General features: G+C 41.4%; 1 protein-coding gene across 1 annotated transcript in view; it reads right to left on the reverse strand.

Annotated features, from left to right (window-relative positions):
• The window catches only part of STAB2 (stabilin 2), a 125,387-nt gene extending 98,130 nt beyond the window's left edge, over positions 1–27,257 (reverse strand). Inside the window, exons 1-9 of the mRNA XM_075856671.1 lie at positions 27,122–27,257; positions 19,054–19,187; positions 17,322–17,437; positions 12,856–12,941; positions 10,518–10,587; positions 8,986–9,081; positions 8,340–8,459; positions 5,758–5,954; positions 19–152 (exon numbers count right to left, since the gene is read on the reverse strand). Coding sequence (XP_075712786.1) covers positions 19–152; positions 5,758–5,954; positions 8,340–8,459; positions 8,986–9,081; positions 10,518–10,587; positions 12,856–12,941; positions 17,322–17,437; positions 19,054–19,187; positions 27,122–27,202 — 1,034 coding nt within the window. The 5' untranslated portion in view covers positions 27,203–27,257. The remainder of the gene's footprint in view (positions 1–18; positions 153–5,757; positions 5,955–8,339; positions 8,460–8,985; positions 9,082–10,517; positions 10,588–12,855; positions 12,942–17,321; positions 17,438–19,053; positions 19,188–27,121) is intronic.
• Between the last annotated feature and the right edge of the window lie 278 nt (positions 27,258–27,535).

Consider the following 27,535-nt stretch of genomic DNA (forward strand, 5'->3'; position numbering starts at 1 on the left):
AAAGGAAGAAACGCTTACTCAATTTGCCCAGGAGCAACAGTGGTGCAGTTTGCATGTTTGCTGCATGTATTCTTGGTAGCACACACATCTTCTAGATGGCACCCAACTCCTGGTTGATAGTTAGTATATCCTTCTTTACATTCACAATGGGACTGGAGAAAAAACAATAATGCTTATTGCAAAAGACTATACACTCTCATTAATCCTGTCGCCACGTTGTAAGAATGTGTCTTATATTATTTTATCTTGTAATACATGGGCGCGCCAGGTCTGCTAAAAGAAGAACCGCTGTATGCAAAAGCTCTTTGCTCTGACTCATAAAAGGGTGTCCCGAGTGGGGGACCCCCCTTCTTGATATTCAAATGCCCCAATAAGGCATATGGATAGGGGTTGTTGTCATCATGTGGCAACCCCTTTAAATGTCAGATTTTTGTGTCATAGATTACATCTACCAGAGCACATCCTCATAGATTACATCTACCATTCTAATTTCTAGAGATCACCTTAGAAATGATAGAGGAAAAAACAAGCAATGTACTCACAAATCCCTAAGTAATCTTATTAATAAGATTTTTTTTTAGGGCAGAAATGGGTTGACTGATCTAATACTATGTGCAGTGACTAGCTTACATTGCTAAAAAGGGAATCTATAATCAGGAAATTACATATTATTTAAATCTGTTTTTTCTTTTAATAAGCATATTTTTTCTTAAGTTTTGGTATTTATTAATTTATATGGCTATTCATATAAAAAAAAATATTTAAATATATTTACATTTTCGCACAGGCTACTACAGCAGTCACAATAAGTGGACCCTTCCTGTGTTCTGTAGCTCATTTGTCACACTTTGCTGTGTAGACTGGGACAGTGTCAGCAGAGGTCAAGGGATTTAAAGAGGATCTGCCAATCATTTATTAATTCCCTATCTCCTAACTAATCTAATAGGCACTATGATGCTGATAACAGTGAGATACAGTGTGATTTTGTTTTTAAAAATGATTATTATTTGCAAAGTTATGAGCATTTTTCTAAATATGCTAATTTGGCTATACTTGCCAAATAGGAGCTTCCATTCCCAACTGTGTTTTAAACTAATGATATCTCCGGTTGTGTCACAGCTAGAACTGCGATCCTGGTGTCACATGAAAGATTAGAATCTCCTCTTTCATATGACCGCTGTTCTAGGCTGTTTTAAGTGATCCCCCTTCCCTCTAGTCTGAGTCTCTCATGCTTGAAGCAGCTTCATGCTGATAGGACAGCGTCAGAGTCTGTAAGGTAGCTCCACCTCAGGAGAATCGCTGGTGGTGACACCCACTTGTCACTAGCCTCATTTACATATTTAGAAAAAAGCTCATGTCTATACAGGAAGAGTGCTTTCTAACCCAGAAAAAAATAACAAATAGGTACAACATTTTAAATAAATAAATAAAAATAAAGAAGAATAAGGACATTATTTCTTCTACAGACTCTTAAGTAAAAAAAAAACAAAAACCCTCAAATTAAATACATGAGACATTCCTTTTAAAGGCAACATCTTACAAGAAAAAAATAATGACCTATTGTTACTTATAATAGCAAAATAGAAAAAAGCCAGGCCTACAACAAAAATTCTTTCTTCCCTTGCCAATGCTAAGACATCACCCGTATGAGGTAGTTAAAAAGGTTACAAGCATTACTGTCTACAGAAGAACCTGTCAAAAATATCTTCATGGACACGATGTTAAATATTCTGATATAAACTCAACATACCTTAATCGTGTATATGTTAATACAGGTTACTTATTTATAGTATAGTATAGTGTAGTTTATCCAAGATTCCAGGCAATGCAAGGTTATAGCCATGGAGATTATGTGAGGTTTAAACTCATGTATGGGAATGTCAATGAGGCAATATTTCTGAGTGGAACACATCTGCCTGTGAACATTTCATGTAGAGGTTATGGAATTTAGTTCTAGTCTAGAATTTCCCATCAGAATTATAATTTGTCAGAAGCAATGGCGGATCATCATAGGGCGTTTTGGGAGGCTCCAGGGGGGCCCATGGCCTCCCAAAGTACAATGTAGTTTTGTCATGTTTTTGCTGCAATTTTTCTGCGAATCGCGGTAAAAACCGCGACGAAATGACATTGTATGGCTATGTTCACACTGAGTTTTTTTTTCGTTGCGTTTTTCGCAGTGTTTTTCGCTCGCGCCCATTGAGCGCCACGGGCAAAAACGCCTGCAAATACGCTTTCTTTGCCTCCCATTGATGTCAGTGGGAGGTCAGAGACATAAACTCCCGAAGATAGGGCATGCTGCTTCTTGTTCCAGCGAGACGGTTTTTCCGCTTGCGGCAGAAAAACGCCTCCGCCTCCCATTAAAATCAATGGGAGGCATTTTTGGACGTTTTTTGGCGCTTTTTCTAATGCGGATTCTGCATCAAAAAACGTGTCTAAAAACTCTGTGTGAACTGACTCTATATGTCCTGCAAATGGACCTTTAGACATAAGGTCACATGACCTCCGCTCTGAAGTTCTTACTACTGTTTAGAGACCTCCTGGTCACATGACTGCAGTTCCTTAAACAGCAGCAAAATTCCACAGAGAATACTCAGGTGAGCTCCTATGTAACTATAAGGGGATGGATTTATTTAAGGGGTCTGAATTTAGTGGGTCTGGTGTAGGGACTGTATTTAGGGGGTCTGGTCTGTATTTAGGAAGTTTGGTGTCTGTATTAGTTTAAGAGGTCTGTGGTCTGTATTTAGGGTGTCTGAGGTCTGTATCAGTTTGAGGCTGTGTTCACACGACCTATTTTCAGGCGTAAACGAGGCGTATTATGCCTCGATTTACGCCTGAAAATAGGGCTACAATACGTCGGCAAACATCTGCCCATTCATTTGAATGGGTTTGCCGACATACTGTGCAGACGACCTGTAATTTACGCGTCGTCGTTTGACAGCTGTCAAACGACGACGCGTAAATTGACTGCCTCGGCAAAGAAGGGCAGGTGTAATGACGGGGGTGGGGAGACAGACAAGTGAGCCCTAATCTACCCGCCACTCAGTCCCTGCCTACTTGCAACGACCCGCCCTAGGCGACGGGGTACAACTGGGCGACGGTCCCTACGCTCAATAAGTGCACGACAGATAAACAGACAAGGGAACACAGAGCTAGGGGGAGAAAGGGGCAGTTGCCCACGGCAACACTGTGAGCAACAAGAGAAGTGAACAAGCCGAGTCAAACCAGGAGAGTACGAGGTGCCAAACGCAGAGCAGGGGAGTAGTGAACAAACCGAGTCAAACCAGGAGTGTACGAGGTACCAAACGCAGAGCAGGAGAGTAGTCAGCAAGCCGGGGTCAATATGAAGCAAGGACAATAGTACAAGAAGCTGCAGCAGGGCCAGGAAACCAAACGAGAAGAATCACAAGCAAAGGAGGAACAGGAAAGGCAGGTATAAATAGACAGAGGGCGGGAGCTAGCTCCATCTGGCCAGGCTGTGTTAGGTTCTCCCACTCCTAAGCCTGCCACCCTGAGTGGTGGAAGATGGAGTCAGTCTCACAGACATAGAAGCAGGTGCAGACTGATTATCTATGGGCGTTAACCCCGAAGCTGTGCCTGGCAGATCCTTTACAGCAGGGCACTTCTTTGCAACGTAATTTGAGCCGTTCTTCATTGAACTCAATGAAGAACAGCTCAAGATTTACGAGCGTCACAGACGCCTCGCATAATACGAGGAGGAGCTTTTACGGCTGAAACGAGGCAGCTGTTTTCTCCTGAAAACAGTCTGTCTTTTCAGACGTAAAAGCCTCTCATCATGTGCACATACCCTAAGGGTTTTAGGGTCTGTATATTTAGGAGACTGTGTTAGTTTAAGGTGTCTGGAGTCTGTATTTAGGGGGTCTGTATTAGTTTGACGTCTGGGGTCTTTATTAGTTTATGGGGTTTATTTAGGGGGCCTGTTCTAAGGTCTGTATTAATTTAGAGGTCTTTATTTACGGGTCTGTATCTGTATTAGATTAGGGGGTCTGGTCTGGGGTCTGTATTACTTAAGGGAGTCAGGTCGGGGGTCATTATTAGTGTAGGGGGTCAGGTCTGGGGTCTGTATTTATGGGGTCTGTATTAGTTTGAGGTCTGGGGTCCGTATTTAGGGGCCTGGGGTCTGTATTAGTTTATGGGGTCTGTATTTAGGGGACCTGGTCTAGGGTCTGTATTAGTTTAGGGGTCTTTATTTAGGGGTCTGTATTAGTTTAGGGGGTCTGTATTAGTTTAGGGGGTCTGGTCTGGGGTCTGTATTAAGGGATTCAGGTCTGGGGTCATTATTAGTGTAGGGGGTCTGGTCTGAAGTCTGTATTTATTTAGGGTGCTTGTTCTGGGGTCTGTATTTGTTTAGTGGGGGTCTGGTCTGGGAACTGCAATAGTTTAGAAGGTCTGGGGTCTGTATGTATTCTATGATCGAGTCTGGGGTCCAAATTTATTAGTCTGAGTAAAAGGGGTTTTCTGGGCACATCGATAGGTCCTCAGTATAAAAAACGGTCTGTGCCCAGACAACCCCTTTAATGTATGGTTCTGGGCCTTGGTGTCAAAATTTGTGTGTTTCTATAGAGGCTGGAAATGGCTGCAGAAGTGATGGGCAAAGATGTCTCATCAGGAGAAGTCACCATAACGGTCTGCGTCAGATGGAGAAGAAAAGAAAACGACTCCCATCAGAGAAGACGTCACTTGTGAGTCACTGGATCTTTAGCGGATCTGTCCCCTCTCCTGACATGCCTGTTGTAGGAAATCCTTGTATTCTATAAAAAGTCTTTGTGTATCCAGGACTAATAGACAAATGCGTGTTACCATTCCCATTGTCAAGAGGAAGTGTCCCTGAACAGCGTGATACTGTCAGCGATTGTTGGAGACTGTCAGTATGTAGGGACACACCCTTTGACAAGGGGAATCGTAACACTCATTTGTCAATGCTCGCACAAAAAGGTGGTGTTCACTATAGACATGGCAGATCGGCGGTAGGGAAGGGGGGTCCAAGTTTGTGAAGCAGCCCAGGGCCTATGGTCCACTTAATCCGCTACTGGTCAGAAGTGTTTATTGTTTTTTACTGTAGGGAAAACAGCAGACTTTGATCCAGAGCCAGTGTCCGTGAGAATTGGTTGCATAGAAGGAATGTGCACATTTAAACAATGGCTCATAACTCCATCATCATCAGAGGTAGATTCACCACAAATTGCAATGAAGCTCCTGCCCACCACATAATGCAGCAAGCACAGTGGGACTGGAGTTGTAGTGGAGTTTCAAGGTGCAATGCTTGAAGATGTGTAATGAGTGTGGATACACATTCTCTTATGTATCCATGCGCGTCTACTATATAGCTATTCTTCAAACTATTCTAGAAACTATATCAAACTGTCCTCTAATATAGAGACATGAGCATTACATAGTAGTAAATGGTGATATACTGGGTGATTCAAAAAGTCTCCATATATAGTGAATAGCATCCCCTATGTTTGGAGACTTTTTAATCACCCTATAGAAATATTAGCAAGGAAGGCGCTTGACTAGACAGTGCTTTTGCAATCAATAATGTCTACAGTACATTGTATACCTATTATCAACCAAATAATAAAAATATCTAAAAAAAACAACAACCTTAAAAACAAGGGCAATTCTGAAAGCAGTAAAGGTGTCTGGGTATAGACTGACACAAAGACCATAAGCTATTCTGCAGCATTGTAATAGGAAACAACATAGAGCTCTCTTATTTAGACAGCATTACATTCTCACCTTTCCGGGACCATCGTATTTGCAGACAGAGGATCGTGTGGAGCAATTTCCAAAGTTTGTCTGACAGGGATCAATAGGTAAACACAAGTCACCGTCACCTCTGTAGCCTTCTTTGCATATACAATTGTGTTGGTTTGGGCCAATATTAAAGCAGTCTGCTGCCGCATGACAAACCTTCTTCAAACAAGGATTAATTGCTGTAAAAAGAAGAGTGAGTAGGGATCATACATGATTAATATTTGCAATAGAATTGTTCCTACCCTCCGAGACTATAGGTTTTAATGGTATGGTACTGATTGTGACTGGCATGTATTGCTGATATTTTCTAGCTGCTTATATAGTGCCAACATATTCCGCAGCACTGTACAGAGATTATCATCATTTAAACCGGTCCCTGTCCCCAATGCAGCTCACAATCTAAATCCGTTTTTCAAACACACACAGGCACAAGCCTTTGATGCAATGTATGTATTTTGTGATGCTAAGCACTTTTCTAATATATTTGATTACAAATTTTTCTATGTTTCAGTGCTGCAGCTTCTACAGTATGTATCCACTGTACATAGAAGCTGTCAGCCAAACTCGCCAGTGAGCTGGACTGATGGCTCGGCTGACAGTGGCTCCTGTGTGTCTGACACCTCATCTAACCCTAATGCCTCATGCACACGACAATGTGTGCTGGCCGGGTCCCATCATTGATCCGTGGAAAGATAGGACATTGTATTGATAAGTAAATCATGGGTATTTATATGTTCATAGGCAATTGCAGTACTGTGGTGAGAAGATGATACCCAGGGTCAGTGGCGGATTAAGAAGACCATGGGCCCTGGGCTGTTACACAAACTTGGCTCCCCCTTCTCCACCACCACCCTGCCGCGCCGTAACTATTGCTAACACTACCCAAACACTAGTACACAAAGTAGGCACATTATGCACAAAGTAAGCACATTATGCACAAAGTACGCACATTATGCACAAAGTACACAAAGTAGGCACATTATGCACAAAGTACGCACAGTACACAAAGTACACAAAGTAGGCACATTATGCACAAAGTACGCACAGTACACAAAGTACCACATTATGCACAAAGTACGCACATTATGCACAAAGTACGCACATTATGCACAAAGTACACAAAGCAGGCACATTATGCACAAAGTACACACAGTACACAAAGTACCACATTATGCACAAAGTACGCACATTATGCACAAAGTACGCACAAAGTACACACATTATGCACAAAGTACGCACAGTACACAAAGTACCACATTATGCACAAAGTACGCACAGTACACAAAGTACCACATTATGCACAAAGTACCACATTATGCACAAAGTACGCACAGTACACAAAGTACCACATTATGCACAAAGTACCACATTATGCACAAAGTACGCACATTATGCACAAAGTACGCACAAAGTACGCACAGTACACACATTATGCACAAAGTACGCACAGTACACAAAGTACCACATTATGCATAAAGTACGCACATTATGCACAAAGTACCACATTATGCACAAAGTAAGGACATTATGCACAAAGTACGCACATTATGCACAAAGTACACAAAGTAGGCACATTATGCACAAAGTACGCACATTATGCACAAAGTAGGCACATTATGCACAAAGTATGCACAGTACACAAAGTACCACATTATGCACAAAGTACGCACATTATGCACAAATTACGCACATTATGCACAAAGTACGCACAGTACACACATTATGCACAAAGTACGCACAGTACAAAGTACGCACATTATGCACAAAGTACGCACAGTACACAAAGTACACACATTATGCACAAAGTACACAAAGTAGGCACATTATACACAAAGTATGCATAGTACACAAAGTACACACGAGTATGCACATTATACACAAAGTACACCTTGTAAACACATGAATATGGACATTAAACATACATGAATATGGACATTAAACATACATGAATATGGACATTAAACATACATGAATATGGATATTAAACACACATGAATATGGACATTAAACACAAATGCACTTACCTTTTATGTCTTCACCACAGCTCTTCTGCTCACAGCACGACACAGAGCCCGCCGACAGTCTCCCCTCCCCCATGTCCCGACAGCTAGCAGCAGAGGAGAGATGTTTAGAGCAGGGAAGGGGGGCTGGAGGGGGAGCTTCTAAAGCAGCACAGACCACGGCTGCTAAGTAGAAGCGAAGCTCCCCTCGCCTGACAGGTGCGGTCCTGGCACCGGGGCTCCCTCCGGTGCTAGCGACGCCACTGGGCATGAGGGGGTTCGGGCGGTCATAGGCCCCCTGGGAGCCTTGGGCCCCCTGGCAGCCTTGGGCCCCGGGCGACCGCCCGAAACGCCCTAATGATAATCCGCCACTGCCCAGGGTAGGACATGGGAAAGTCGCAGAGGGTACCAGATGTTGCATAAGCAAACATTTTAGTCATACATGACTGACATTCTGTGCCTGCAGACTCCTGAGATGTAAATCTGGTCATAAGTCAATTAAACCGTGTTTATATTCACATATTAAAAAATTATATTGGAGTAAATTACTGTAAAATGTCTTACGTTCACACTGTGTGCCCTTCTCTTCAAAACCGGGTAAGCATTTACACTCCATTGATCCTGTGCTGGAGCTCACACATCGCCTATTTTGGGTGCAGTTCAATGCTGCACAGTCTGGTAAGGCTAAGATCATAAAATAAATATATTAGAACCCTTTATAGATAATAACACCTTACACATTACACTTGTCATTTGCACCCCTTAGGCCTCATGCACATGACTGTGCATTTGCGGCCGTATACTATCTGCAATTGCGGTAAGTATAGAACACATGCTATCCTATGGGCCAATGCACACGACCATGGCTTCCACGTTCTGTGCATTGCCCGGAGCCCGGTCTGCAAAAGAAATAGGACATGTCATTATACGGTCCGCAATTGCAGTCCGGGCTTATTGAAGTCAATGCACATCTTGTGTGTGCATAGTCCGTGATTGCAGATGGCCTGTTGACGGCACTCCGTGGCCCGTCCGTGCCATAATCACGGACCGTGTACACCTCTATGGTCCAGTGCATGAGGCCTTAATTTGAAGATAAATAGAAATATTACTTTTAGCATGTATGAAAATCTACAAGTTCAATGATACCCATCCTTATGAACTATAAATTGCCAGCCCCTCCATAGACAGTGTCCCATTCTGCAATACTTACGTTGATCACATCTTAGACCGCCATAGCCAGAAAAGCACAAGCATATACCATCTCCATTAATCCCACTGTTACAAACGCCATGGATACAAGCACAGGCTATGGAGATGAAAGAATAATGCATTATATAGAGTACAGAAACGGCCTCCAGCAATTATCAACAATAATTCTCAACACTGGCTACATAACAAAAAATAATAATTTGTTACACAAGTCCAATATTTACAAGCTGGTTTCTACAGTGAGTGGCCTGTGGCTAGATATATAGTGCCAGTGACGTAAGCAGGTAAGTTATGACATCATTATTTGCTGAAAGTTTGTAGGATGGAATTCAACACTGCATTTCAATAAGTGGGAATTCTGATCACAGTCATCAAAAGTTTGTTTTATTTAAAGGGAAGCTCCAGCTTTGTAGTATCTTTACTATATCAGTGAATTGCATTCTGAGCAATGGAACTCTGTTACCCAAAGTGCTTCTGCTTTCAGGATTACAGTAACAGGTATACAGTATGTTAGGAAAATAACGTAAAAGTGCAGTTCAGACTTGGGTGATGCTTAAATGACATTACTTTTAATATTGCCGTGGTGACCATGATGTTCAGAAGTACGTAGTGATCCAGGGGTACAGTATCCAATCCTTGGTCACTTAGTGAAATACTCAACAATCCTCACTGACCCAGTTGGTGCAGTGCAGTCTAGTCCCAGACGACTCAGTGGTTTATGTTTTGTCATTTGAGTGCTGGTGTAAATATATGTTAATCCAATGGTCATACTTGGATACTCAGTGGTCATCTCCAGTGATCCATTAGTTTAATGTCAATACCTGCAGCTTTCCACCCACCAACATGAACAAGGTGGAGTCTCAAGGCAGGTTAGTAGAACTCAAAGAGTTAACAGCATTTGAAATGAAACATCTGCACCACCAGGGATTACAGCTAAATAGCTTCATTATCATGAATGATGGGTGGATGACCACGGAGACCCTGGGATGTTACCTATCTGCTAGTTGAACCGCCAAGGATATTCCAGAATCTTCATTCCATGACTTAAATAGTGGAAGGCGGTGAAACAAAACAACCATTTACTTTTCTTTTCATTAAAAACGAGTTCTTAAAGGAAGCAGTACTATGTCTAGAGGTACATTCTAGAATTTTGAAGAAAAATGGAAGCGGAACACCTCGAAAATCCTGGAGCTATCACTTACTCTGCTTTTCATAATAGAAAGTTACAAAGACTAAACTTACATGACAGTAATGTAACCTCTTGTCACCAATGATATCTGATTATCTGCTGCCATCTGGTGGTAATACCATGGGATTGCAATTATAAATGATGGACGTTATAACTGCAGTTTATGACAGGACAATTCTAATAGTCATAATTAATATGGATTTTAATGTATCATTTTGCATGGTTTTAATTATTTTATACTGTTTATGGTAATATTTAAATATTTGTGATTATACCGTAATCTATCTACATCTTTATCCTTATTCTTATGCAAAGTTTAATAGTAATGATAATTTTTAACATACCAAAGCGACAGTCAGCACCAAATCTGTTGTTATCAGCACACTTCTCACAGGCCGTTCCCCCAAATCCTTCCTAAAAAAAAGACTGGAAACAGTCAGCAGAAGTTCATAATGGATTCACAGCTGCAGCCTCCAACATTGGCGCTTGGGAACCAAATTTAAAGGCAGTGTATTACAAAGTTGGAGCAGGTTGGCGCTTTCACAGGTAGTAGTGCAGCAGGTGAGTTATGAGACGGCATGCTTTGATATAAATATGACATATTAGAACAGCTGTCTACAGTATGTTAAACAGTGCACTATTAGGGTCATTGCACACGAAGCGCATTACGAGCGGTTTTACCACCTGTATTTGTGTGCGGCAAAACCGCAGCATAATACAGTACCAGTATAGTCAATGAGATTCCAGGTAATCTCATGTCCACGCCGCAGTATTTTTTGGGACGTAAATTGACCCGCGGTGCGTATTTTCAGAACCGCAGCATGTCAATTTATCTTGCGATTCCCCTTGCGAATTCTATCCCTGTTGTTCCTCAGAAATGCGCAGCAAAACCCGCAGCATGAAAACGCCGCGATTTACGCAGCAAAATGTAAAAGCTGCACTGAAAAATGCATAACAAATGCACCTTCAGGTGCGTTTTTTTTCCTGCAAATTTCTTGCGGTTTTTCTGCAGTAAAATACTCAACATGTGCATTTAGCCTTACGATATGCACTTTTAAATTGATTTAAAGGGGTTTTCCAGGGAAAGAACATATTTGGCTATATTAATATAGAATTTAGTGTAACTGACATTTCCATGGTCGCTCCCGTGGTCAGATGTGCCATTGCTCCTATTTCACCACCAGTCACATGATATCCTCAGCCCCACCGCTTTATTGGTAGTTGGTGGTAACGTCCACCTCTCTTCTGCTGCATTAGCTTCTAAAGCAGCCGCCAGTGGTCGACGCGTCATCCAGACATGTGACTAGAATCCATGCCTGCTTCTTATCCTCTGCATGTTTACTGCGATTGCGCAGTGAATTAAAGATGGAGCCTGACACCGCCTCTGAGATTCACCAGCCCTTTTTGTTATTAAGCTGTGGCTCAGTGTCAGATTCTGCCGATATCATCTTACATTGAGTCTAACCACATTATAAAAAGAAGGTTTGATGTGTCAATAAACATTGCTGTGTCCAGATACATCCTACAGTTGACAATTTTTCTGAGCCTCTCTAGAGAATAGAAACTTCTCCATAAAATTATAGACTAGGGGTCGTGTGAAGCAAATGAGGAGATGGAGGGCTTCTGGCGGCGTCATGTAGAGAGGCAGAGGGAGGGGTTTGTTCGCCAGGATGGAGAGGAGTAGATCGAGGGTTTGGGGGAGTTCACAGAGTTTTTTGACGAGGAAAACGCGTCGGAAAACGTGCCAAAAAACGTCCGAAAATGCCTCCCATTGATTTCAATGGGAGGCGGAGGCGTTTTTTCCCGCGAGCGGAAAAACCATCTTGCAGGAAAAAGAAGGGACATGCCCTATCTTCGGGCGTTTATGCCTCTGACCTCCCATTGACATCAATGGGAGGCAGAGAAAGCGTATTCTGAGGCGTTTTTTGCCCGCGGCGCTCAATGGCCATGGGCAAAAAACGTAGCGAAATTCGGAATTTTGAGGCAGATTTTCCTCCTGCAAAAAACTCAGTGTGAACCTGTGTGACTTACATGACCCGACGATTTCAGTGTCCTCACAAAGAAGAATGGAGCTTGGTGGTCATGTGAGTGGCGGTGAAACCAGCGGAGCGGCGCATCTGAGTAACGCTCACTTACAAATGAAAAGAGCCTACACTTGTAGTTGCCCGGAAAACCCCTTTAAATAAGTGTTGTGTAATGCTCACTTTTTCCTCAAGTGGCGCTGCTGGAAAAATTACCATTTACATTATAATATATAATAGCTATTTTTTGATATTTTGAATTGTAGGATTGCTGCTACACTGCTACATTTGGTGGAGTGTGTGAATCGCAGTAAAATCTCTAGATTACTATACTGCAACCAGAATGTTTCCCTATGGGTTTGGGCGACCTTGTAGTCTGACCCGGTCAGCCATAAACTGATGCAAACTGCCATCAATTGTACAATTTGTCACTTAAAGAATGAAGACTGTGATGACCTGATGACAACTGATACATTTTGATATTAGTTTGCATTCTATAGAAACTAATAGGATCCGTTGGTTCTGTCACAAAAAACAATACATTTAACCAAATCCTTTTACCCCAATAAAACCTTCTATACACATTAAACTACTAAACATTATTTACCTGTTATATTTTAGGCTAAGAACAACAACTTTATGAATATCACACAGAGCATACCTGACAAGAGCAGACGCCATTGCCTTGCAACCCATCGGAGCATGTTCCTTGGTTATTACATGGGGTTGATGCTCCACCTGGACATTCTGTGGATAAGTTACATCAGCTTATTTGAAATCATATAACGCAAATCCATTAAAATACAGATTGGCCTATGAACAATATGGCTACAAGGACTGTATAACTTAGTCTCTGTTTACATTAATGTCATGACTTCTGTTATTAGACGATGGTGAGACGAAGGAGGTACTTGTCAGTGACCAGTATGTCGTAGAGCAGAGCAAGCCAAGAGTGAGCCAGAGACATTATGAGGAGCCTGAGGCCGCGTTAGTGTAAGGAGCGCTGCATGATCTGTGAGACAGACTGACGGAGGCTGTATCCTGAGTGGTAGTCGCTAGGAGTAGGCTACAACTGATGGCTGCAGAGGGCCACCGCAAGTAAGAGAGGGTCAGAGACCCCAGGAGGTATCGTGCAGTGTGAGAGGACCATCCTATCCCTATTTAGGCTGTCTGTGCACATCGCGCTGACGAGCCACTGCCAGAAACTGTGAGAGAGCATTTAAAGGGGAAGCCACCACAGCCAACCATTGTAAATGGTTATTTGTAAAAGACTGGAACCAAGATTGTTACCATTGTGGAACCAGCAAGCCTTTAAGTGAATAACCGACACCAATATTCCAACCACCACATGCATATAATGTCTGCAACTTTCGAGCACTGAGTACTCATTTGAACTGCATTTGAACTGTGTGTTTCTCTGCCATTCTTTCCCACCATCAAAGTTACTGTGGGTGGGGCGCCACACCACACTACCCCAGGCCTCACATTACAGTATCACAGATCTTTTGGTTTGCTACAATCTATCAGTTAACTGTGAGCCTGGAGACCAAGGTGTTCAGCCCACACAGTATTGCTTAGATTGAAATTACTGCATTTTATCCCCTATTTTAAACATGTCCTCCCAACACCCAGGCCTGGCGGCCATCTTCCATAACTGCCTCTGCCTTTCTGGGTGGAACTTCTTTCCACTGTTCTCAATGCGGTCAACATGGTATTGTAATGACTGTAGTTATCACTAGAGGCTTGAGAGTTTTTAGCAAGTAATTCATAGTGCAGGTGAATATATATAGTACATAAGAAGTGCAACATAATGCAGTACACAGATTAATTGTTAAAAAAAAAAATTGTATCAGTAAATGATACGCGGAAATTGGACAGGCTCGGAATATGTACAGAATTTTTGTGATTTAATTAAAACATCCAAAAAATATTTTTTTATACAAGAGATGAAACTGAAACCTCATATTATAAATTAATCATTGGTGGAGTTGAAAAAAATAATAATTTTATCTTCTCTTTTGGAGTCACCAGCTGTACCCTCATGCTCTATTTCCGTAGACTGTTCTGAAGTCTAAGTATAGACATCATCACAATTCAGACTACTGCTTTCCCATATTGCCCCCAAACTGGGGAGAAGCAGTAGTCTGAAGTCTCAGTGACATCTTTCGCCATCACTAACCGCCGAGATTGTTCTGTCAACTTCTAGACGCTAGTGTAATTCTACAGCAGAAAGGATGTAAGCCCTGATGTTGTATCCAAAGTGACTGTCTGAACCAAAAGTCGTAAAATATATCAACATCTAGCATTAGAAGCATTTATAATGAGTTTCATACACCAGTCTTAGCTTTCTGCTCTGCTAGAGTAAGATAGAAAACAGACTTATTTAGAGGCGCACGCCTCTTAATAAATCTGTTGCATCTTTCCGCTTGCTGTATGCCACAATTGTTGCACAACCAACGCGACTGTGTGCCCTTAATTCATCCATCAGACATAAAATAAAAAATATGTATACTCACCTTCCTGCTCCGCTTCCGCCCACCGGGTCCCCTCAGGCTCTCACTTATGGCCACGGTTCACACAAGGTTCTGACGCCGAGCAGCGTCAGGGCTTTATATGTGACGCAGCACTCAATGTCCTGAGTGCTGCATCACATACAACGTCCTCCAGGTAAAGTGACTACGTTTTTGTTCCTCTTTAGAGCCATCATCATTATCCATGATAATGGCTCCAAGAAGGAGTTGAAACATAGCTTGTCTGTATCATTGGTGAATAAACCATTGTAGTCACTTTACCTGGAGTGCTGCTTCCTTATTCCTTTGTATTGCTTTACCTGTTTGGACCTTAGAATCAGGTCTGCTGAAGCCTGTACCCAGACTTTACACACAACATCCTGATGCTGCAGGCGTCAGTACCTTGTATGAGCAGTGGCCTGCAGGGTGTGCCTGAGGGGACCCCGTGGGCAAAAGCAAAGAGGAGCGGTGAGGTGAGTACACAGTTTTTAAAAAAAAAATTGTACGATGGGGGTATTCTGATGGGGGAGGCAAGGTACAGTGCCCGGCACCAGCCTCTACCTTGCTACGCCCCACAGAGGGAAAGTTAAATCCTTTACGCCAGTTTTCTGGCATAAATTCTAATTACTTTGCCAGGTCGTGGTGGCCCTGCTCCCTATTTTTAAGTTACGCTCCCTTTTTCAAGAAGTGTCAAGAGCGGCGTAAAAGGTCCAAAAGTCAAATTTGGAACTCAAATTGTGACTTTTGGGCCTTTTTTGATTATACTTCACCAGAAATCTGGCTTCAAAAGGTCGGTAAATCCCCCCTATATTTTTACATAGCCCCATAGTAGATGTTTTTGTCACCATAACTATGACTGGTCATTTGTACAGGTTACGGTTGTTCTAAAGTGGATAAAACAGATGGATTAAATTTGCTGACAAGCAAAATCATTTCTGACCCTCTCACCACTTGTAATATCTTACGTCTCACGTCACAATACAGGTGAAAGTGATTACACTGTGAAAATGTTTCCACTAGAACAACAGGGTAATGACAGAATCATTGTTAAGAGTTCCAAGGGGAGCAGAGATTAAATCGCACAGAAAAACTGTTCAAAGTACATACTAGGGGCAAATGTAGTAATGACGTGTGTGGAAAAACAAACGCTAACAAGCATAGTTTCCTCTAGTCTCTGCTCTGAAAGCAATGTTAAAAATGTGACTGACTAAAAAGAAATCACTGCGCACAATTGTAAAGAAAAACGTCAAATTCAAAAAGATCACGTGGCGGGGGGTAAATTTGGTGCAATTTGAGGCAGAATTCTGGCACATTTAGCTTTGTAAATCTTCGTTCGCTCCACCCCGTTATACCTTTCCTTGACAAGCAGCCAGAGAGAACGTATTCCATGCAGATGTTGACCTGCTTTAAATCCCACACCTTTGTATACATTGCCTTATTATCTGCAACCCATGTTTATCAGTCAATAATCTCAATCTTTTCATTCCTATTAAGATACAAGCAGTTTTTTTAAGCACTCTTTTAAGTGGTTTGTTTTAACAGGTCACCAATTTGGAAATGGTCTATCTGCTGAGGAAATATAAAAAAGATAGATAAATCTACTTTGTCATCACCTCCAGAACCTGTTAAGCAGCCTTTTTCAGGCTCAGGAAGGAACTGATTGTCACTGGTGTTTTCAAAGCTGGTGTGTAGCCCTTTAAGATAAGCACAGAGGCTATTTTTCCTCACAGATCTGACAGCAGAAACAATGCCTAAAGTTTATTTTATCAAGCCCGCCTTCAATTTCATGTGCAGGAAGTTTAGGAAAAGGGAGTATGGACCAGGACTCCGACTAAATGCAGAAGAGTTGCTGCTGCAACTGAATATCAACTTTTTTAAAATGTATTTTAGGGTATGTGCACACACACTAATTACGTCCGTAAGTGACGGACGTATTTCGGCCGCAAGTCCCGGACCGAACACAGTGCAGGGAGCCGGGCTCCTAGCATCATACTTATGTACGATGCTAGGAGTCCCTGCCTCGCTGCAGGACAACTGTCCCATACTGTAATCATGTTTTCAGTACGGGACAGTAGTTCCACGGAGAGGCAGGGACTCCTAGCGTCGTACATACCTATGATGCTAGGAGCCCGGCTCCCTGCACTGTGTTCGGTCCACTACTTGCGGCCGAAATACGTCCGTCAATTACGGACGTAATTAGTGTGTGTGCACATACCCTAATGTGGATGACAAAGTAAAGTCCTATTTAGAATGTTCATAGCCTCTTCAAGGACAGCTACATTCTCCTGGCTAAAGACATAATATTCCTAAATTGTTTCATAATCCAATTTTTTTCAATTTCAATTGGCACACACTTATCTTCCATCAGTATAGAAATAATGTGCATTTGGCGAACTCTAAGGTGCATGGTAATGAGGGAGTCCTATATTTATGGCTAGCTTTACAAAAACTCCTAAAATTGATTTCGAGCAAACTCTGAACAAACACAGTTAATAAGTGAGAAAGAAAGCCATTGAGCACTCAGCTGCCACTTAAACTATATGTATATGTAATAGAAGCAAAGAGTGTAGTTTAATATAGGTTTTCAAACATACACACACCAAATGGCTAAACTTACCCATACAGTCAGGTCCCCAGTACCCAGGGCAACACTTCGGTAGAAGTTCATCTGTGGCACACGTATGTAGACAACCAGGGAGTGAGATAGAGTATGATTTTATTTCCAAGTAATACCTTGAATAAAATATTTAACCGGCATTTAGGATCAAACTTGCCATTGCATGTTATACATTGGGCTAAACAAATTTATTTATAAAATTACTCTGTGCTGTGAAGTATAATTTTCACTCCTTATGTATACATAGGTTTGCCATGTCGGGAAAATAGAGGTCATGTGGGCATTTTTGTACCAACTCATAGCATATTTGTATAGGAAAAATACTTAAGGACTATGGACACGTTTGACATGGAAACAAAATATTTTTACTTGTTAGTAAAAGTTGCACTATGTTTTAGGATGCAAACGCAATTTCTTCACCCATTTTCAGACCCCATGATATTAAATTTACATCTGACTCCTAGTTTTACAATTTACTCCTGTGGGAATGTCCCTCCCAGTAATAGTTGCTGGATGTGAGCTCTGTGAGTCCAGGATTCTGCTGTATTTTACTAGCTCTCATATATCAGCAAAGCTTCATCCCTGTACTGCTTTCTTCTTCTACAGCCCATGAGGGATCTTTCCTCCCTTGTGCTGAGAGACACTGATGCTGAGGAGAGTGTGATTTCCCCCTCCCTGCCCCTGCAGATTCTGCTATGGGTGCTCACCTCTGTTCACACAGATACACATCCTGTGTGATTCATCCCCTCCCCCTGTGTGCTTTCTTTCTTATCTACACTCTGATTCAGTACAGCTTGTGTGATCAGCCCTCCCCAAACACTTGGATGCGTTTGCTCCTTCTCCACACTCTGATCTGGTGTCTACAACCTCCTCCCCTTCCCTGCTGCTGTCTCTAACACTGAAAGAAGGGAGGGGGAGAACAGAGAGCACACGCAGATAGAAGCAGTGTGTTGTCAGATCTATGTCAGAAACAGCAAGACAACCAGCTATGTCTAGGAGTTACTCAGACTCTACAGTAGCAAAATAGTAGAAGAAGTTTGATAAAGACTATTTAGAGTTGTTTAATTTTGCATTCAGGAAGCAAATGAACAATAAAAAAAATTCAGTGCATAGGTTTCCATAGCCTTTAATGTAGAGGTTATATTGAAGAACTGGCAGAATAACTGAATTTCTGTAACATATGTTAAAGGACTGTCTCATCATGACAACTCCGGCTTAAAACAAAGCTGTCCTACTAATCAGCTGATTGTCACGGATTCACCATCTGAAACTAGTCATATATGGACCCCCTCTATAATGTCCATATACCCTAATAAGGCAAGTGGAAAAGGCTTAAACAATAGTATATATTTATTTGAGGATATATCAGCAGTTTTACAGAAATTATTTCAACCACTAAGATAAGAAAGAGAAGTAATGCATTAAAGTAAAAACAACTACTATTCACATAATACCATAAAAATCATATGATTAGGCTATGTTCACATTAACATTAGAGGTGTTGCCAATTCTGTCAGATTTGATGGAAATAATAGCGCTGCATGCAACTACGGACACCATGATGAAACCCTTCTAGACCCAATTATAAGTCAACGTGGTCGGTCAGGAGCCGATGGTATCGTCATATCACAGATCCAGCTCTGCGCCTTGGCTTTCATTATAAATGGATGCCACAATGCAGATGTGAACAGAGCCAAACATTAATGTACAGTATGTAATAAAGGAAAATTACCGGCAGTTTCGTAATCCGCTCCCAGTAGTGAGTTTCCTAAAACCGTTGGTGCAATTCACAGCAGCATTTAAAGAGCATGATCTGCATTGTGTTTGGGATATAGATGACATTTTTATATCACATCGGTTATTTACCTGTTGTAAAAAAGTAAATACATTATTGATAGGGACCCATAGTAACACAATCCACTAAAAAAAGATGGGTGTAGAAATTCAGACCTTATTATCTCAGACAAAATACTCTGCTTACATTTTATCACCTTATTATAGTGTCTATCCAGTGGCGGATTATCATATGGGCGATTCGGGCGGCCGCCCGGGGCCCGAGGCTCCCAGGGGGCCCATGGCAGCCCGAACCGCACATCATCTTGCTAACTAACGAAGATGAGGAGGGGAGGAGCAGGGAATTGGCCGGGAAAGGGGTAGGACACGCCTCCCTGACAAGTGCGGGCCGCCGCCATTGAGTAACAGAACAGCGACGGACAGCTGTTCTGTTACTCCGAATTTGCAAGACAAGTGCCGGGCGGTCGGTCACCGGCGCTTAGGTCAGTACAGCAGGCTTATCCTCCTGCCCAACTGGTTCCCGACCGCTGGCTGTATTTTTACGGCCAGCGGTCAGGGACGGGTCCTTAAAACCCGAGCCATAGACTTTCTACGGCTCGGGTTTTAACTTGCTGCCCGCGCGATCGGGCAGCTGAATGTCGGGTCTCCGGCTGTCAGTGACTGCCGGGGACCCTGAGGAGAAGACAGAAGCAGCTTTCGCTGCTTCTGTCTTCTCCGATGTCTTCTTACACAGCGTTCAATGAACGCTGTGTATAGGAATAGAGACAGCAGCAGCGGCGCTGTCTCTATTCCTCCCGGTGATCATGTGACTGGTCACATGATCGCCGGGTGCCGTTAGTGGCAGGCTGCTGCTGGGTCTAACTAGACCCAGCACAGCCCTATTAGTGACAATCGTCACTATGAGAGGGCTGATTTCCCCTGTAACTGGGGCTGCTGTGCAGCTCCAGTTATAGTGGAAAAACATGGTGTAAAAGAAAGAAAAAATATATATAAAGTTCCCCAAAGGTCTTCTTTGACCTTTGGGGGACAGACCATAGTAATAAAAAAATAATAAAGTAAAGTGCAAAAAAAAATGAAATAATAAATACACATAAAATACCCACCCCAATAAAAACCGTTCCCCCCCCGCCAATCATTGTTGTAACGCTAGCGCTGACCCAATTACCCTAATATAGACATGTAATATATTATAATTTACGGTAAACAATGACGATTACAAATAAAAGGTCTATTTTAGGGTAAAACTATGTTATTACCAAAAAAAATAGCTGAAACGTAAAAAAGCTTATTTTTTTACTATTATTTTCAAACTTTATGAATAAAAATTCTAAAATAGCAAAAAAGGTGTGTATAAAAAAAAAGAAACCTGCATTGTCTACGGAAAAAACGTCGCAAAAATCACGTCGTTTTTATTTATTTTTTATAAAAATGTGTGTTTGGTGCAACTTTGTAATTACGTTTTATTAAAAAATATTTTCACTTTTTGAGATACAGCTGCTTTGTATCCTGTATCCGTCAGGTCAGCAGGACTGACGGGATCAGTGAAACGGGCCCTGCGCTAAATTATAATCTTAGATGTGATAGATTTGAGGTGGATCCTGCGTGTCACTGATCCTGTCAGTCCTGCTAAAATCTGGTGACAGAGCCTCTTTAAGTATAATACTTATAAATCACAGATTACATATTATACCACCCCCAACTCCCTCCATAGAGGGACAAAAAAGGGGATGGGAAACCAAAACATAAAATAAATAAAAAGAATTTAAGAAATTCCAGAAAGCAAAAATTTAAATATTGAACAATTTCTCCCGCTTTAGTTTTAGGGAGAACAAAAAAGACATTTCAGAAGGTTTAACAATATGAATCCATTTTTCGTAAATAGCAACAAAATGCTGCAAACACCCTCTATATTTATAGGTATTGTACTTATATGACAGCTTAGAGGTTTCCGATTTCCGTATTTCAAAGTTGTGACTTTCTCACTCATCCAGTGTCTGGCAATTTGTTTTCTAGTAACAAACATGAGTTTTAATATCCCCAAAGTTGTTGTAGTGAGGGCATGGCCAGACGTGGCGGAATTGCTCTGGAATTCCGCTGCAGCCAGTCCGCTGCGGAAATCCGCAGCGGACATTTTTTCCATTGGTTTCCACACCTTTTTAGTTAGGTTCGTGCACACGTGGCGGAAAACTCCGCTGCGGACCATAGGCTGCGGTGTGGAATTTGGTGTCCGCAGCATACACTGGCTGTTGCGGACGTGTAGCGGACTTGTTGCAGACTCATTGAGGAATTTCTCCATTGATTTCAATGGAGATTCAAAATTTCGCAATGAAATCCGCAGATGTTATGTGTGTTGCGTTGCGTATTGGTTTTAAGAAAAGGATATTTCTTCATTCTGGCTGGACCTATTTTCATTTCTAGGTCTATAGCCAGACTGAGATGAAATGTTTTAAAAGACAGCAGTAAGTACTCTTCACCTGAATACGCAACGGCTAATCCGCATCAATTTACTGCTCATTTTAGGCAAAGCCGCAACAGAATCTGCAACGCAGATTATGTGCGGCATTGATGCGGACAGTGTCGGCAGAAATACGCCACGTCTGGCCATGCCCTAATTGGTCCAAGCTGATCCGGGCCACCTAATATGCAAATTTTTTAATTCATGCCGAGTTTTATTTAATAAATCCTATTAATTTCATTTATTACATCTATCCAATATCTGAACAATTTGGGACATCTCCATATTAAATGTATCCATTTGAAATCGGGGGAATCACATTTAGGGCAATTTAGGGAATCATAATAACCTATTCTGTGTAAAAAATGTTTAGAGTAGTAAAGGTGTGATCAAATATTGAGTAATTTTATGTGGCCCATTTAAAATAACCTTATGTGAAATTTAATAAATTTGTGTTCATTCCTCATTTAAGACAGTCCACAAAATCTTCTATCGATTCAGAGCGTGAGTTAATATATATCTCCTGTGACTTATTAACCATCAAATAATCATATAGCTTAGAAATAAAGCCCTTATTTGGCCAAGTCACTAAAATTTCATAAGCCACAAATTTACTAACTATTTCTTTTTTCCCTCTTATAATGTGTTTAAGTGCTTGAGATAATTGTGTTTATCTAAATTTAGTGATCCATGTGATTACTTCGCCTACAAGAATTTCTCCCAACTCTCTAATTTTACCCCCTCTGTATACATCTGAGATATTAAAAACACCTCTTTTCTGCCAGAATTTAGCTAGATCAACATCCCATGGATCCATAATAAAAATATTTGACCAGATGGGGGATAATTCCAAAAAGAATTCAGACTTTTGTAATCCCTTTTTAACTTCATGCCATACTTTCTCCATTAACAAACACAAACAAAAATTACTGTAAGCCAAACCCCGGAATTGACCCACCTCTAATCTTTGAAAGATACTCCATGATTGAGTATCTATATACTTCTTTTTTATATTGTCATTAACTGCCAAGTCATCCCAATCCATAATATATTTTAATTGAGAGGCCAAGAAATACATTTTCATATTTGAAATTCCCAGTCCTCCCCTATCTATGGTTAACTGAAGTTGTTTGAGTTTAACCCGTACTATTTTACCCTGCCAGATTAAATCGTTGAACATTGTATCTATTGCTTTAAAAAAAACGAATATATAGTCAGATTGGCGAGTTGGACAAAACATAAAATTTGCGGAAGTAAAATCATTTTTATTAAGGCAATTGTATCTGCAATGCCAAAAGGGAATTTAACTTAATTTGTGGTAATTTGGCTCTAATATAGTGTTATTATTGATATATTATTGGTCTTGGTTTTCCTGACTTTTGTTGAGTAAGGGCATGCCCAGACGTGGCGGAATTCTTCCGCTACTGTCCGCATCAATGCCGCACAGAATCTGCGTTGCAGATTCTGTTGCGGCTCTGCCCAAAATGGGCATTAAATTGATGCGGACTAGCCGTTGCGTATTGAGGTGAAAGTACTTCCCTTCTCTCTATCAGTGCAGGATAGAAAGAAGGGACAGCACTTTCCCTTGTGAAAGTAAAAGAATTTCATACTTACCCGGCCGTTGTCTTGGTGACGCGTCCCTCTTTCGGCATCCAGCCCGACCTCCCTGGATGACACGGCAGTCCATGTGACCGCTGCAGCCTGTGATTGGCTGCAGCCGTCACTAAGACTGAAACGTCATCCTGGGAAGCCGGACTGGAGGAAGAAGCAGGGAGTTATCGGTAAGTATGAACTTCTATTTTTTTTACAGGTTGATGTATATTGTGATCGGTAGTCACTGTCCAGGGTGCTGAAACAGTTACTGCCGATCGTTTAACTCTTTCAGCACCCTGGACAGTGACTATTTACTGACGTCGCCTAGCAACGCTCCCATAATTACTGGAGCCCCATTGACTTCCTCAATCTGGCTGTAGACCTAGAAATACATAAGTCCAGCCAGAATGAAGAAATGTCATGTTAGTAAAACCAATACGCTCCGCAGCACACATAACATGTGCGGACTTCATTGCGGAATTTTGACTCTCCATTGAAGTCAATGGAGAAATTCCGCAATGAGTCCGCAACAAGTCCGCGAAACATCCGCAACAACCATTGTATGCTGCGGACACCAAATTCCGCACCGCAGCCTATGCTCCGCTGCGGAATTGTCCGCAACGTGTAAACGAACCCTATTAAAAAGCTGTGGAAGGCAATGGAGAAACGTGTACGCTGCGGATTTCTTCTGCGGACTGTCCGGAGCGGAATTCCAGAGCAATTCCGCCACGTGTGGTCATGCCCTAAGGCCCTGTTCACACAGAGTTTTTTTTGCAGGCATAAAATTCTGCCTGTAAAAATCAGCTCCGGTTTTTTTAAGTGGTTTTGTGCCACACACAGCCGTTTTTTGCCGCAAATTTTGTCGCAAATTTTGCTGTGTTTTTTGTCGCATTTTTTTTTTACCTCTTTCTTCAACAGGCCTAGGAAAAACATGCAAGCGTTTTTTGCCATAAAACGCGCCAAAAAACGCATCGGCTGTTCGCAGTGTTTTTTTCCGTCTCCCATTGCAATGGGGGTTTTGAGGCGGAAAACGCCTCAAGATATGGCATGTCACTTTTTTTCCCGCGACCAGTTTTTTCTGCTTGCGGGGAAAAAACGCCTCCACCTCCCATTGAAATCAATGAGAGTCAATCTTGGCCGTTTTTTGCCGCGGTTTCCGTGTTCTGTGAGAACAAAAGAATTGGGCATGTTTAAATCTAACATGCCTGACCCTTTATTATCTCAACGTCAGCCGTTGGGTGAGAGTTGGGACACCCTCATACACGTCGGTCGGTCATGCTGGAATCAGAAGGTTCATCTGACAGTCATCTAATGTGTAGTGTGTGGTGAGGGCCCATAGCTTATGTACAGCTCAGGGCCCAAGATCACATTATTTCACCACTGGACATACATATTAAAGAGGCAGCCTCTGTGGCCGCTATGTGGCCCCTTGAGAAAGGTGGGGGGGGGGGGGGCGATTCCAGGTTAGTTTTGTCCTCATTTTAATGGTTGCTGAAAGCCTGCACAAGTATGTAGTCTCCACAGGTGCTGCAATTTTGGCAAACAAGAAGTAGAGAATTTACTCGAGTCATTGCATGCAGGCACCAGGACTTTGTGGTGGTTATCTTTGTGTTATTGTAGCATCCCCGGACGTAAGCTCTCATGCACACACACTTTAAGACTTATATTTCTGATTCATTTATACTACACAAACATGGAGAACATTGAAATAAATTTTCTAAAAGTAATTTCTAGAACTACACAGCTTTATGGCAGATACATAGCACTTACAGCCCAATCAAACCAGCATAGTCAATGATGATCATCATCAATCAAGATATTTAGAATTGTCTTTGGCAATCATACGTGATTCATTCTAAGTTTTACTAAATTCTTCACAGTAAATGACAGAGGCAAAACTTGAAGCCCCTGGCCCCTTTGCAAAATATGAAATAGGGCCCCCACCTACCGTGTTAATTTATAATAATTTCTTCTTACGTGGCAAAGGAGCCTTAGGGCCCGCTAAGGCACCAGGTCTGACCTCTGTAGTCTACTACCTCTGTACCCCTATAGCTATGCCCCTGATAAAGGATGCTGCACAGAGAAAACTATCCAACCTCTTAAACTGGACGATAGCTCTGATCCACGGACAGAGAATGTAATTAAAACTGTGAAGCAATACATGGTAATACATTGAACCAGCAATAGCAAGCTCTTCACCCTCATTTGGGACACCCTCGTACAAGTCGGTCAGCACAGCGATTTGTTGGAAGAAGATATTTTTGTGCTCATAAATGACAGTATATCGTACTATAACATTACTATAGCAAGTCTAAGGGCTGTGACTATAAATGACAACTAACATTATTTTTTTTAGATTTTTCAGGCTCTGTATACATTAGCGCTTGTCTCTACATTATGATGTTCTTTTGTATGTAAAAAAATTGGAGAAATGTTAATGTTCCCATTGTTTTTAATAGGATTCTTTGCTTGGAACATGACATCAGTTATCCTACATTTCATCAGGTTTCCATTGTTTTTGACAGGTAGAACATCATAGATTGCTACGCTATTCTACCTAGTAAGATAAACCTAAACCTGTCAGATTCCATTAAAGGCTATGGGATCCATTCTGTTAAATAGATCGATCAGAAACTGAATCCTTGACACAGAATAAGGCTCTTACTGACAATAAATGTCAGAATATATCGAAGGCTCCATTCATATGTATTAGTTCATACTCAACCTCTATTTGCCTTTTGTGAACAGAAGAATCGGACATCGCAATGGAGCACACTCATTACAATAGGATTTCACTTTGCACATAATTGTCCGAAAATGCATCTACTGGTACCATTGTGACAATGCACAACATTTGCAACGGTCAGGAAAACATTGCAAATGGCATCCGTTATTGTTCACATTAAGTCAACAGGATAACAGGGAAAACAAAGGGTGTGAAGGATAACTACTTTAAATGCAGTTTAAAGGGAATAAAAAAAATGACAACTGATGACAATGTACTATATAAACGCTAAATACCAAAATTCTGACAACCGATTCGATAATTATTTTCATCAGTTCACAAACAGTAAATTGTATCAGGACACAATCCCTAGTGCGACCATAGCCCTATCATAGCACTGAGGAGATGGATTAAAACCGGTGCAAAGAAAAAAATAAAGCAGCTGGCCATAGCAACCAATCAGATTACGGCTCACATTTTTCAGAGTCCCTGTTTTTAATGAAAGCTGCAACCTCATTGGTTTCTATGAATAACTGGTCCATTTTTCTCTCTCCTGCTCTAAATGTATAGAGTCAGTTACTGAAGTAATTCCTTTCTTACAGCTATCTTTCAAGTATATTACATAGTTACATAGTTTGTACGGTTGAAAAAAGACACATGTCCATCAAGTTCAACCAAGGGATGGGAAAGGGGAAGTGGGATGACCATTTTTCTTTGTACACCTCCTTACGATTATGGTATATAGGAATTTCAGCTAAATCTGATCTAATGGGGTACAGAAAGAGTGTTGGTAAGCAACATATGGGTGCTATAAATATGATACACCAGATGCCATGTAAAATAATAATAATTAAGGGTATACTGTAATATGATTTAAGTATTTATACATTATGTCATTGCAGGATAGCTCGGGGGGTTAAACAGCATTTGAACTAGCTAGACACAGTAATAGAGCCATTTATCTAAAGTCAGATTCAAAGATTGAAATGATAAGCAATCCATCAAAATTTGTGAGCCATGAAATCATACCGTAACAAGGAAAACTGCAATAGCTAAACCTAACTGTACCATTTCCTGCATCACTCCAAAAACAATAGCCTTACATAAAGCGTAAAATAACCATAAAACATCTCAAATGCTCTGTGTAGCCACAAGTATATAAGAAAAAACATACATTCAAACTAAACCAGTAACACCGATCAAGATAGAATGGCATTCTCTGTTATTTCTTACCATGGGCATCTGGGACCCTGCACAAATGCCGAGGAGACCCAAAAGAATTGAGACAATTAACATTGCCGTATTTTTCTTCATCGTAATAATTTTGTTATGTGTCTCTATTGTGTAAAGTCATGAATATGATAGTTCCAGAGGTTTTTCATTTATCACTGCGTGTACTTGTGCCGGCTACGTCTTTAAATAATTTCTTAACTCCAGTCCCCACCTCTCTTTCCTGTACAGGGTTAAACAGCTGAGCATGTGAAATCTGCCAATCACAGGAAAACATGAAAAGTTTCACTATTTGAGTTAAAAGTTGCATATTGATACTGCCAAATGGCAGGATATCCTAAATGAGCGATGGGGTGAACAGGCTGAGTAGCCTCAAACGCTCATTGTTGTCAACCACTAGTTTATTGAACTCTTTAG

This window comes from Rhinoderma darwinii, chromosome 3 (assembly GCF_050947455.1).
Source record: "Rhinoderma darwinii isolate aRhiDar2 chromosome 3, aRhiDar2.hap1, whole genome shotgun sequence".
Taxonomy (NCBI): Eukaryota; Metazoa; Chordata; class Amphibia; order Anura; family Rhinodermatidae; genus Rhinoderma; species Rhinoderma darwinii.